The sequence below is a fragment of the Syngnathus typhle genome, linkage group LG8, assembly GCF_033458585.1.
Source record: "Syngnathus typhle isolate RoL2023-S1 ecotype Sweden linkage group LG8, RoL_Styp_1.0, whole genome shotgun sequence".
Taxonomy (NCBI): domain Eukaryota; kingdom Metazoa; phylum Chordata; class Actinopteri; order Syngnathiformes; family Syngnathidae; genus Syngnathus; species Syngnathus typhle.
Window position 1 is genome coordinate 9,517,421 of NC_083745.1, and position 13,490 is coordinate 9,530,910.

At 42.2% G+C, this 13,490-nt stretch overlaps 1 protein-coding gene across 1 annotated transcript; it reads left to right on the forward strand.

Annotated features, from left to right (window-relative positions):
* Positions 1-8,134: 8,134 nt before the first annotated feature.
* opn6a (opsin 6, group member a) lies at positions 8,135-12,644 on the forward strand. Its single transcript, XM_061284696.1, has 6 exons — positions 8,135-8,778; positions 8,945-9,150; positions 10,453-10,552; positions 11,292-11,396; positions 11,472-11,695; positions 12,036-12,644. The coding sequence occupies exons 1-6, from the start codon at positions 8,640-8,642 to the stop codon at positions 12,504-12,506; spliced, it is 1,245 nt and encodes a 414-aa protein (XP_061140680.1). The 5' UTR covers positions 8,135-8,639; the 3' UTR covers positions 12,507-12,644.
* Positions 12,645-13,490: the final 846 nt, after the last annotated feature.

Here is a 13,490-nt window from a genome sequence, read left to right on the forward strand (position 1 = left end):
GCACATACACGTAGAACAGATCACAGAGGTGATAAGTGAAGTTATGTACATCGAGACCTCACGAACAGTTAAAAAGAGAACAAACGGTTTGCAGATGAAAGTGCTCGTTTTATGTATCATTAAGTGTCGTGGAATAGTTTAGTGGGCTGTAGTAAATGTGTGTGGTCAGAGAGCTTTAATTTAGTGCTACTTTTTCCCCTCTTAAAATTTGAACCGAATGTGACGTGATTCCCACTTGCCTTCCTGTGGTCAAGCTGTGGTGTTAAATGCGGTTCACGTGGTCCGGCAGCTGCATCATCTTCTTTGCGGATGTTTACTCACTGTGAAAAATGCAAACATTTATTTATGGTTATTGATTTAGTGCCACAATGCTGTCCTCGGATTAGTATTTGCACTCTGCTGTTGCTTGCCAAATGAATGCAAGTATACACCGTGGGCATTCTTTTTTTTTTTTTTTTAACTAACGCGTCATGTCTGAAGAGCTTCTTTCAGAGTATTTAGCATCCTCCCTGTTTTCACTGAGTCCATCCAGCAAAGCAAACACAAGGTCCTTAAAGACAGACATGATGAATGACCTCATGATGTTTTCCACCACGTCTCTGTCAACAACACACGGATGTACAGGAGGCGCTGTAGTTTGTGGCCTCAAACATTCCTGCAAAGAATTGATGCACAAATAATCTGTATTTATGCAAGCTGTTGGACCTGACAGATGATGCTTGTGGTACACCCTGATAGGCTTAAGACTCTCTAAAAAAAATGAATGCATTCACTGATGATTTGACCACATCAAGTGAAGGTGTTATACGTACACATGGAATGACCAGGTCCACATTTCAATCTATACTCTCTTTTATTCTATATTCCTACGTTCCTTTCCAGGTGTTCCTAAACTTTTATCCATATGCCTTTGGGATGACTGACTGCCTTCCTTCATGGTTGTGTTTCACCTCTACAGTGCATCGTTGATGCTTTGACCACAACATCCATTTTAGGGAAATACAGAATAGGTGATACTGCCAAGTGAAAGAGCCCACCCTGTAGACGGTTGTATAATAGTCGACGCAGCAAGATCCCCTCTCTACTTGAACAAACAGTCTGGGAGTGTTTCTTCAAGTGGCTCCTCAAGAATGATATGTGGTTGGGAGGGTCTCGTTGAAATGTCCTACACGGGCGTCACTCGAACTCTTCTAGAGCTGTAAGGATTGTTTTGTGTGGAGGAATTAATTACAGTGTGGAAATATGCCCTTGAAGTTGTGCAAAAACGCAGAGACCAAACAATCATGGATGGATGGACAGACAGATGGAGGTCGACCAGCACCAACTGTGGTTGACTTGGTGCACTATTAACAAAACATTACATGTTGCTAATCTCATACAGCGGATAATTAGCAGAGAGGCAAGAAATGCTTAAATTCATTGCTAAAATGGAAAGATTTCTTATATTCCGGCCGCTTTTATTACCATGAGGTTAAAGATGTGATTCAGGCTTAGCACAATGAAGAGCCTTCAGGAGTGACTTGTATCCACTTTCCACTACTGGCTGCTTCTGTCCAAGTGGGCTTGCACACCTAATATGTCCTTTCATTCACCTTGGGACTGTTAGCATTATGTCTCATGGGAGCCTGGAAGCCAAGCCTAATCGTGTATCCAATGGCAACATCTGTCTTTTATGAGCACATTTATTTTTCTTCCTGTGTTTATTTACGCCATGCTCATATGTGGGTGGGTCAACGTGGAAAAACCCGAGTGTCGCCGCTATTCAGATATATATGCACATATGAGCAGTCGACTTCACACTTGTCTTAGAGGGTTAAATGTGAGTCCTTTTAAATGTGACCGATTTTGGATCCATTTTCAAAACCGCTTATCGTCACTGCAGTTGTTTTGAAATAGCTGTAATGATTGCTACATGTACACGATCATTACATCTTGCCTTGAGAAACTGCAGTTGGAATCCAACATGTTGTGGTTTGTTTCTGTTGTCATCCTATGTCTACTAACCCGCAGAGACAAGCTCAGCGTGTTTCCTTTTCATTTTTGCCAAACCAAGCCAAGTCAGCTCTCAGCGCTGATATTGATGTTTTCATCCAAATGTCCGCATGAAAACAATACATGTCCTGCAATGTTGAACTCTCTGTGTTTAATTATTACAATCATTGTCAAAAAGAAATTTAAATAGTAATGCATCAATCATCGTCAACACGGAATAGCTTACTCAGTTGTTTCAAATATAAAAATGTAACATATTATACACATACTGATTTCGGCTTTTTATTTTTGTTTCGGATTATAGTTACATTGCTGTGCTACTTAAGAGAAATATTGTGTGCATGCATACGGCTGTTGGTGTACATCATGGTACTCTTGAGTTTTTTGATTGGGACTTTATCCAAATTCTTTTAGACAGTGTATATATTTGATGGCCATTCCTTGAAGTGAAGCAAGCTAATTATATGTATTTTCTGTCCAATCAAAACCAGAAAGCCGCAAAATGTGGGGACACAAGAATAAAACTCAATGCGGTGCCTCCACACGGCTTGCAAAGCCATAATCTTGGTAACGTCTGAGAGATCATATAGAGCTAAGTCTTTTGAAACATTGACTTTTTGAGACGCATCACCTTTGTATAAACAGGGACTCTATTTGTTACGAGAAGAGCTTATTTGGATGCATACTATATTTTCCATGTGACGTTGAAGATCCACATTTAAAATAGGTCGGATATGGACGTGTCAGGACGGCGCCTTGATACTAAGGGAAATAAGGCACAGTCCTGTCATGCTGCAGGCTATCTAACGGTGCATTCCTTCAGCTCTTGTGCAGCCAAGACTCTCCGTAACGTGCTGCAAGGACAACACACTCGCCATCATGTTCCCCTTTGCTGTCCTTCTGTCGTCGTTCATGCAGGGAGAAGCTCTAACTCTGACCTCAATCAGGTTAATTGTACAGCAATCATGCAATCAGCGCATTCCCATGGGCACAGAAACTAGCATGCATATGTAAATAAAACTAAAAATAAAAGGCAGTCGTCAGGACGTTTGAGGTGATGATGAACTTCAGCTGCACTTTAGTGAGCTTTTGAAGTGAAACGGGCGGCCCTCTTTACACATTTACAGCTTGAAGATCACTGGAAGGTGTTGACACGCACTTGCCTAAGCCCAACACAACCACAGTCATTATGATTTTATTGTCAAGAAAGCATGACCATGGCATGCACGGGACTCTCAAGTCTGTCTGCAATTATGCTATATTGTTTATATATATATATATATGGTATATACATTAAAGCTCAGACATATCTGATTTATGCAGGATGTGGTACGGCTGCTACTTATGTGATTGTGAATAGCCGTTTTAGCAAGTGCAGAAAGAGTCAAGCAAACCTCACATTCCAACGTTGGCATTAGGGTTAGGCCTGAAAGGACTGAGGCGGTTTTGAGGCTTGAGGCCTTGCAGATCTGAACATGTTGGCATATCTGATATATCAGTCTGACATATGACAGGGGACTTAGACCTTCTGTACATAACATAAAAGTAGAATGGCTGACATGAAAGTGTCCATTCCTTGCAAAATAAATCCAATTTAACACGAGTAGCTTCTTCCAATCTGAAAGTTGATTTTTTTTACTTTAAAGTTACATTTTTATTTTATTTTTTATTTTTTATTGAACACAATAAAATAGACACCCACATGATTTTGTCATGTGGGAGGAAGATGGAAGTTCTCACAGGAAACTATGAGAGAACATGTAAACTCTTTAATGAAACGTACAAACTAAGATTTAATCCTGAAATTTGTGTCCGCAGGGTGAAGTCCATTGTGGAATTTGTTAAGTAAAAAAATTTCCAGAGGCCTAATAGGGATCTTGAAGGGGTCACATACACGTAAAGGTCTAAAGGGTGGCTAAGTGTTGTCTTTTTAAATAGGCGCAGGCATGTCTCCTGGGTCAACGCTCGCAGTCAGGATGTCATCTTTGTGTAGACATTTTTTAAGTGAGGCAGCAGCCCTCTAACCACCCATCACAGACAGGTCGGCCCAATGACCCCAACAGGATGTCAGGCCTGCTAAGGTGTTATTGATGGGGTCAGATATTTTAGAATAGATTTGAAACGCTTGCGTGATATGACTTTGAACGTGACTGGAGTCGTCACGCTTGGTGAATCTTTTCGCACCATACACAGAGGCAGCCTGGTGTCATAACGCATTACTTTGAGCGACGGTGATCACAAGAACGTAGGGGTCACAAGGTGCGATCAGGCTCACGCAGCTGCAGAAGAGCGAGGACACTAATCTCCTCAATCCACAGACGGTCTGAGAACAGGATCCACAGAGGACAGTGTCACTTCATAAGCTGCTCATTATTAGCAGCTAGGACAACAAAAACATTTATGTTGCTGCGTGAAAAGCAACAGGAGTAAGAAAATCTGGGCAAGAAGTATCTTAGTCGCAGAGTCCGGTTTCCGCATGGAAATCTCTTCATATTTTTGTTAAATATCCCCACGTGTCAGGGGCCGTATGCAGACCTCAGGGAAAAAGTATGTTTTCCACCCTTAATTAGAGCTCCTTACATAAGTAACCTGCTTAGGCAAACACACAGAGGAGAAATGTTCAAACTTGCCCAAATAAATGTTTGTATGTGGTTTTGGGCCACATAAGCATCCTACCTCACCTCGCCACACGAGACATGCTTAACAATTGCCCTATTTTTCCCTCATTGGGGTTTCCTCAATGTTTATTTTCAAACAAAAGTAAGCTGTTTTTGTCTTAGATAAAGACAAAAAAAACAAAAGGTACGAATTTGGTAGCCCGTCACACGTGGTTTATGTAAAAAATTTTGCATCTTCATTATTATCCCAAGGCAAGTAACAAGTCGGTCGCGTTCGCTCCCTCAACGGCGCAAATGCCCCTTTTTAGCTGAGCCAGATAAATACCAAAAGAAAGAGAACTCCACCCCTGCACAAATACTTTGTGCTAAACAGACATAGGGCCCAAAGTGTTTCTTTGCTGCTTGCAATTTCAAGCAACTTAGTCTGCCAGCCAGACTACAGTGCTCACATATTTCTAGTAATTGTACATGAAAGCAGCGGCCTCCAACTTTGGCGGCAAGTGAAAAACAATCGACTTTTTGTACTCGAGGCTGAGTCATTGCCTCAACCGTGAGCCTCACACATGGAAGACTAGCTTTAAAGGAGCTGAGGAGTTCTCAGAGTGCATATTATGTTCAGAGGAATATCCTGATTGCATCAAGTGAAAGGCATTTGCGGCAAAACCTTGTCCACGTGAAGCACTGCTGTAACATGAACGACAAAAATGCCATGACGGCGCCGACCGTCAACATCTGACACAACTCCTCAGGGATTTGGGTTCTTTGAGGAGGTGTGAACATGCCCAGGTCAGGAAGTTGTGGTTTATAAGTTTTTGTTTTTGGATGTTTGCCATTCTCACCTAAAGGCCAGCTGAATGTCTGTCTGTATTAGTCCACCACTCCTTCAGAACCCTGTGCGGAAGGAAGAATTACCGCTAATATGGTGGCATTTCCAGGAAGTTTTCACTCCTGTTCATCATCACATTTTACTCAAGGGCAAAAGTGTAATTGATGTTTTTAACAAGTTTTATTTCTACGATAAAAGCACGTATCTTTTTTTTGCTTTTAATCTATGTGCCAAAGGGACACATCAAAATACAAATCCTAAAGTTCTCTGTCATTCCAATGTCTATATCACACCATTCTTTATCATCTGATGATTTATAGCCTGCTAATGAATAAACTGAGGTATACCGTTTTACAATTTTCCCTCTTATAAGAGGATTCGATTTTCTTATTTCGCCAGTTGACAATGGCGTCATTCCTGCAGCCTCCACTTGCAAATGAAATATGAATATTTCTAATCACTTATTGACAATGATAAATTTAGCTCTTTGAGAAAACAGCACACAAATTAAAGAAATGGCAGTGTCCTATCATCACCCTTAAGTCAACTAGGAAGTGGCCTGCATTTGTACACATAGATGGACAAACAAACACAGTTCTGCCTCAGTGGAGCTCCGCGCCTCATTGAGTACCGTTCTATTTTGACATGAAATGACACCTTACCAATACCATACAAGGGCCAAACCCAAATTGACAGACAGGCCACTATGTGGAAGCTCGGAACAAGCACTCTCTGTGTTGGAGCAGCTTCGTTTGGAGAGAAGGATAAAAAAAAAAAGTGTATAGACCTTTTCAAGGAGATCCTGTATTGCCTTCTCCAGCGAGTCTATGTCCCAGTGTGAAGAGAGACTTTGTTGCTGTTTCACAGTTTGCACCCCTTTAACACACCTCCATAATAGTATCTATGTCTGTGCTTTTCCATTTGGAAAACTACGTTTATAATGTCATATCCCGGGCCTTAGGGGGGACAGAGTAAACTCGAGAGAAAGTAATCATCTTAAAGTTACAGTGGCTCGCTGTTGGTGCACACTTGGGTATCCAGTCTCACCTTTTTGTATCTTAACGTCAAAGTGAGTGTTGGACTGACAACACAGACAGCGCTAAGTACTTCAGTCATGTGCCACACCTGCTAATCGCTGTTTTCTCTGTTGAACGTTGACCTTTTAGTTTAGCGACAGTGTAATCTCGTTCGCAGCTGTCCTCAGCACCGACATGCAGCACACACTTTCACTGACACATGACATTTCAGTGGTGGAATTTACTCAATCTTAATAAACCGAATTAAATCCACAAAGGCGATTTTTGGGGGCAGATTTCCCAAATGTTTTCTCTGCAAGACCTGAATTAGAAATGAGCTTCCTCACTGTGATCCATGCTACCATCACAGGAAAAGAACGAGCATCTCTCCATTATCTACCAGGAACTTGATCATTCCTGCTCTACATTAGCATTTGGCACTATGAACATGGTTCCAGTGTAAAAGCGTTATGACATTATTTTGACTGGAAGGCTTGTTCCTCTGAGGAATCAGACAAGCTGCATGATTCTGTGGTGCTGCACATACAGCGATCAGTGGCGAGCTTGTTTGTCACGCTATGTCTCTCGTCTGAAGGCGGAGGCCGAGTGATGACTGGGCTCTTGTGTTTGCTGCTGGATGGGTGACAGCTCGGGTCAGAGGTTCTTTTTCCTCTTAGCTCCATTTCTCTCCCTCGGCCCGACGGCCCAGCGGCTCAAAGAAAGGATTTGATGGAAGGGACTTCGGAAGCTCCGAGGCGTCTGGCAGCAGTTGCGGCCTTCCCGTCTACATCCTGAGGGCCGGTAGGGCGGCTCTGTGGCGGGCAGCAGAGTGAAACAAGGTGCACACTGTGACTTAAACACAGAGTGAATGGGGCGGGCGCCTCAGGTTACCTCAGAGAGTATTACCATGAGAAGGGAGCAGGAGGGGATGATGAAATTTACATCGAACAAAAGAATGTTAAATCATCCCAAATAACCAACCGCCCAGGACTGTGCTTGTTTACCGATGCAGCTTGCAGATGATCCCACCGTCAACGATAATTATCCAATCAATCGGATGAGCCGTGACCATTCTGACATCAATTGCAGTAAGTGTGACGTAAGCCATCACACACCTTGTCAAGTTGAAGTGATTTCACCACTCTTGAGGAAAACAGATATGTTGTATGCCATGAAAAAAAGGGTTTTAATAATGACTTGCACAGGACTGAAATTGCTGCCAGACCACACAACTCAGTGTGGGACCTTTGTGTAGCAGTTCTGTTAATGACTTCCTCCATGCTGGGATGATGCAAAGTGACAAGATGTTTTTCCTGTACCTCTCTTGAAAATCTGTGTTGTTACTTGGCAGTGTCAGTTCAGCTGAGGGAACAGCTGCTTGTTTGCCTCGAGTAACATGAGAGGATGTTCACCGCGGTCACGTCCAAGAGCAGAGCCAGAATGGCCAGCTGCAGGATGGCGTCCTTGTGGGAGGGCTCCAAACAGACGGAAGCTGCTTGCGTGGCTTTGTCTTAAGGGTTTAATCGATATTACTCCTCCGAGTTAATCCAAACAACCAGGATGCACGTTATCTTGGGAAGTTAGGTTTGACGGGTACTTTGTTTTTCTATCTATGCTGCTGACTCAAATATAAATACACCCACAGATTGCAAAGTTTGACTCTTAAACACTATATTTTATTTTTTATTTATTGTATATTGAATTCAAAGTTAAGTCGGTGTATTTCGTGAACCCAGCTACACATGCAGGCTTGCAGGAGACTGGTTTGGTGTGCCTTGCTCAAGGAGACCATCTTTATCAATATTTCTATCTGATTGTTCGCGTGTTGAAGTACGTACATTCTGAATACATATAAACATGCCATTTGTCTTCTCTACTCAGAGAAAGACTTTTATACGCCATGGAATTAAATATTGTCTGCAAAACAGAATCCTAGTGATTGACTGAACTATTATTCCCTGTTGGGAAGGATTTTGCCCCAAAAAGTCTATCTGCTTAGCTGTTAACAAATAGCAAGGATTAGCTCTACAATCATTGGGACAGTGAGCGCTGAGGTATTAGTGGTCGTGTCTAAGCTGGATTTAAAACGAACAGACCGTTCGTCTTGACTGGAAGATCGCAGGAGTGTCGAGTGGAAGGAGAAGGGAGCGCAGCAAGACTTCATGCCTTGGCATCGACATTCAGGCCATGGAAATAACACTGAAGGCTTTTCCTATGAAGGTTGTCAATATTCCTTGGAGGAATAACAACCTGAGTAATCTGCATTCAGAGCCTCCGCTGTCTGAACATGGAGAGACCATCATTGGAATCTACCTGCTGGTCTTAGGTAGGTCAGTTGTTACTTAATACAGAACTTGAGTGGTTCAGCGACTCATTCAAGTATTTAAATGAGTTGCTTATAAAGGACCTGGCTAATACACATTCCAATGAATAAACTTTGACGCCACTATGCAGAATAACTTCACCAATAATCACAATCTGTCCTTTCCCAGGCTGGCTGTCTTGGTTTGGAAACAGCCTCGTGATGTTTGTCTTGTACCGACAAAGGGCTTCTCTACAACCGACAGATTTCCTCACTTTAAATCTCGCCATCTCGGATGCCAGCATCTCAGTATTTGGTTACTCCAGGGGGATTTTGGAAATATTCAATATCTTCAAGGATGATGGGTTTCTAATCTCCTGGATTTGGACCTGTCAGGTAAATCACCCACTCCAATACAAAAAGATTCCTTTGTTACCCCAGTCTGTTGAGCTCACTTAGCCAACCATGATCTTAAAGCCTGTATCCCACTGAGCATCGAGGGTTAGCCAAGGTTTGCACAAGGCCTGAATGTTGATTTTTCATCAAGGTTCATTCAAGGTCGTAAAGTCACAAAGACGTTCGCCAGATATTCACCAACAGTTTTAATAGTCTTCAGCGTTTTTTGTTGAGAAAGAAAAACTCTTTGCAACTGTTTGCAACCTTTTAGTAACCCTGACAAAATTCCAACATTCGCTATGGCTGCAAACCCTTGTGGCTCAGTGATGCCACCTGTATTCATCTGCTTCCTTCATTTCGCTAATCACAACTAATGAAGTAAATTAGTGAAATCTGTCTTTGAGTCAAGTGGTGCTGTGTATCCATGTGTGTGAAAGGGATTTTGAGCGTAGCTGCATGCATGTGAGCTGAAGGTTAAATCTGTAATAAGATTACAAAACGTGGAGATTTTTACACGAGGGAACTCTGATCACAAGCAAACGGAAAAAACACATCAAAAGACGCTGTAGAATTGTTGCATAACATTCCTAAATGTTGAATTAACCGTACCTCGAACATGCTGAGGCATGAACCCCCAAAGTTAGACGAAGTGATCTCATCTCGTATACATTCAACTGTGATGGAGAAAAAAATTGTATGGCTTAATCTTGCTCTCTGTTTTACCTGAGAAAGAGAAAGGGAGGAGCTCTGCTTAATCCGTGAATCCTGCATTACATTTCTGTCATCTAACAAATGGGTGCTTACACAATTGGAAAACTGCAACTACTGTACCTAATTAAATTTCAATGACTTAATGTCACATGTGTAATCAGACAAGTAGGCTCTGCATGATGTGAGGGGTGAAGGTAACGTGATGACGGACAGTAATAGGATTACAACTAAGAGAGATCAAGAAAGGGATCAAGTACGAGACCTTAACTGGTTCAAATCACCTGCAAACACAACGGGGAGCATCGGGGGAGCACAGTCAAAGCCAGACGGAATCGCAGTATCATTCCCTTTAAAGAGATCTGGGATTCAAAGATAATCAGACATTTGTCTTTCTAAACAATCGATTTATAGAAGTAAAAAAAAAAAAAAATCCTTGACTCGAACCCCACAGAAGCATCTCAAAAGGAATCATCCTGAAATTTGGAGATTCCAAAGTACCTGTTAGAATAGGTACTCCTCCCCCCCCTACAAAATCGTGATGAAAATCTAAATAAATTAATTCTTCTCCCCCATCTTTGTGCTTCCATCTAGGTGGACGGTTTCTTCACATTGCTGTTTGGGCTGTCGAGTATCAACACTTTGACCGTTATCAGTGTCACCAGATACATTAAGGGATGCCACCCCAACAAAGGTCTGATTCTGCTCTCACACCAAACAAGCTTCTCACCCATGTCCACAGTACAGTCTTCACATTCCACTAGTTCCTGCCTGAGACAGGGGACTAATAAAACATTAATACCAACTTCAGCAGTGGAAACAACCACCACTTGTCCCCTGTGATTCCACGTGCCAACATGTCATTAAGTTCCTTAAAGTTTCTATTTTCGAGTCTGTGACGGCGGCGAATGTTTTAATCGTGCTCGTGTTTGCGGTCGTTCATAAAAGACAAATCTGTCTTTTAACATTGGTGGTTAAATGTGTGGTATATGTGGGATCAACATTTTATGGACATCTGAGGGAGTGTAGCTCCTAAGCATATTCTTGCGTTTGGGTTGGAACTGTTATCCGCCCTGCAGTAGTTGCTGCAACATCAACAAAAGGTATTGCAAACTTTACTGTATGTCAAACGGCTTATTGACATATGATAAGTGAGCCTAGCATGAAGAAATGCTTTTCTTCCAAAGAACACAAAGCTGCGTGTACCAAGTCAACGCAGGTCTCTTTTTAATTCCCTTCTGTTTGCTGAGGTTGTTATCATAAGAAAGAACCCATTACTGACACATTCTGGAATTGATAACAAGACAAGAATTTTCCTTGTTAAGTCTGTTATTTGTCTGATTCGCCTTCACTTATTCATGGGAGCTTCTTGGAGGTGAAGTTGCATAATAATTCATTGTATAATTAATACAAGTAATTGTATTTTTTTGTAGGTTGCTGCATCAGCATGAACACCATTGCAATATCACTCATCTGCATCTGGACCGGAGCAGCATTTTGGTCGATTGCACCATTGCTGGGCTGGGGCAGTTACACAGGTCTGTTGACGGAGGATACTTCACTAAAAAGATTATCACCTTGATATATTCATAACTACATGTCTGACCCTGCAGATCGAGGATATGGAACTTGTGAGGTGGACTGGTCCAAAGCCAATTACTCCACTATCCACAAGTCTTACATCATCTCCATTCTCATCTTCTGCTTCTTCATTCCTGTGATGATCATGCTCTCCTGCTACATTTCCATCATCAACACCGTCAAAAGCACTAACGCCATGTCAGCCGAAGGTTACCTCACCGCCCGCCAAAGGAAGGTGGAGAGAGACGTGACAAGGGTACGCAAATACATCCCACCCTCCAGAAAAGTCATGCTGGTTAGCATGTCTGAGTCACAGTTCTGAGGTTAAGAGTTCAAATTATGGCTCCAGTTTGTAGGCTCTCCCAGGGATTAAATGGTTTTCTCCGGGGAGCCTAGTTTGCAAATTCCCAAAACACAGTTTAATTAAAATCTCAAAATTGTCTTTAGGTGTGAATTTTTTCAATTTTACGAAACAGTCCCTCCCTGTTGGCCAATAGAGAGGAAGTCAATTTGCATTCAATTCACTTACTGTAAAGTACACACCCCTGATTTTCTCTATGTCTTCTGGTAATTCTGACTCATGTTCCTCTTTCCAGATTTCCATTGTCATTTGCACAGCTTTCATCATGGCCTGGTCACCGTACGCAGTCGTCTCCATGTGGTCTGCCTGGGGGTTCCATGTGCCAAACACAACCAGCATCATCACCCGCCTCTTTGCCAAGTCGGCCAGCTTCTACAACCCGCTCATCTATTTCGGCATGAGCTCCAAATTTCGCAAGGACGTGTGCACCCTCCTGCCGTGCGTCGGGGAAAACAGAGATGTGATCCGTCTGCAACGCTTTAAAAACATCAAGCTTAAGGCTCAAGCCGCCCCTCCACCCGCACCACTTCCTGCCCAGGTACTGGAGGCCAAATACACAGTGAAAGACATGATGCGATACAATCCTGACAGTGACTCGGGAGTCAACAGTCCTCCTCGGACTCCTCCGTTTGAGAAACAAGAGATCTTCCATATTGATTTGCCCTCGCATATCGAAACATCAGAGTATTGCTGTGACAGACTCTAAAGACCGGGCAGGCCATTCTACTTAAACACATATATGACTTATGAGGGAAGATTAAAGAGAGTTTTCTATTTTTTTTTCTCTTATCCATCTTTATAAGGATGTAAAATCCATTATTACTCTCAATAAATAATTTTTTGTCTGAAGGCTCAATTTGTGTTGTCTTTCAATATTCTAACTGTCATTCAAATATTGATTCATACAATGACCGCATTGTTCCCATACAATTGCAAACGTAGAACATTCCAAAATGCGTCATGGAGACAGAATCGAGTTTTAAAGCTCGGACCAGAACGTATGCCGCTTTAAAGTTGCTCATTGGCACCAAAACATCTGGAAACTGTCTCCAGCTCATCCCAAAGTATGTGATGGCACTCACGCACAGGCTGCCTCTGGCTCCTCATGCTCACGTACTTCCTACATCCCGCATTCTCTAGACTGCGTGGGTATGATGTCTGCGCCAGTAAAAAGAAGCTTTTATTAACACTGTCAAAGTTCATGAAAAAGGCTTTTTTTCTCACATAAAAAGCACACCAAACACCTTTGCAAGACACCTGAACTGCAATTGTGAATCTCCTCACCTCATATCTGTGACCTCTGACCTTCTTATGGTTATCCTCGATAAATGGCCCATAACGGCCCTATTACTTCTGCAAAGGGAGGACATTAAATCTATTGTATTTTTTTTTCATGATCATTTTTTAGTAAACCCGGACTTTGTAAAAATCGGGATCATGTAGGAAATTAAATGCTCACACTTATGTATGAAATTATAATTTCCCATTGCATGGATATGAATTGAAGAGTGCATCTGTCAAGCAAGTGTTGATTGTTGCAAGTGTTGATTGTTGCGTGTCTGTGAGTGTGTGCGTGGAAGAGGAGGCGTTGACTGTGGCGAGAGTGAACGCTGGACACATTCAAATATGGTTTCTCTGCTGCGCAACAGAAAACAGAAATAAACAAAGACTTACAAGTAAAGATGATCTT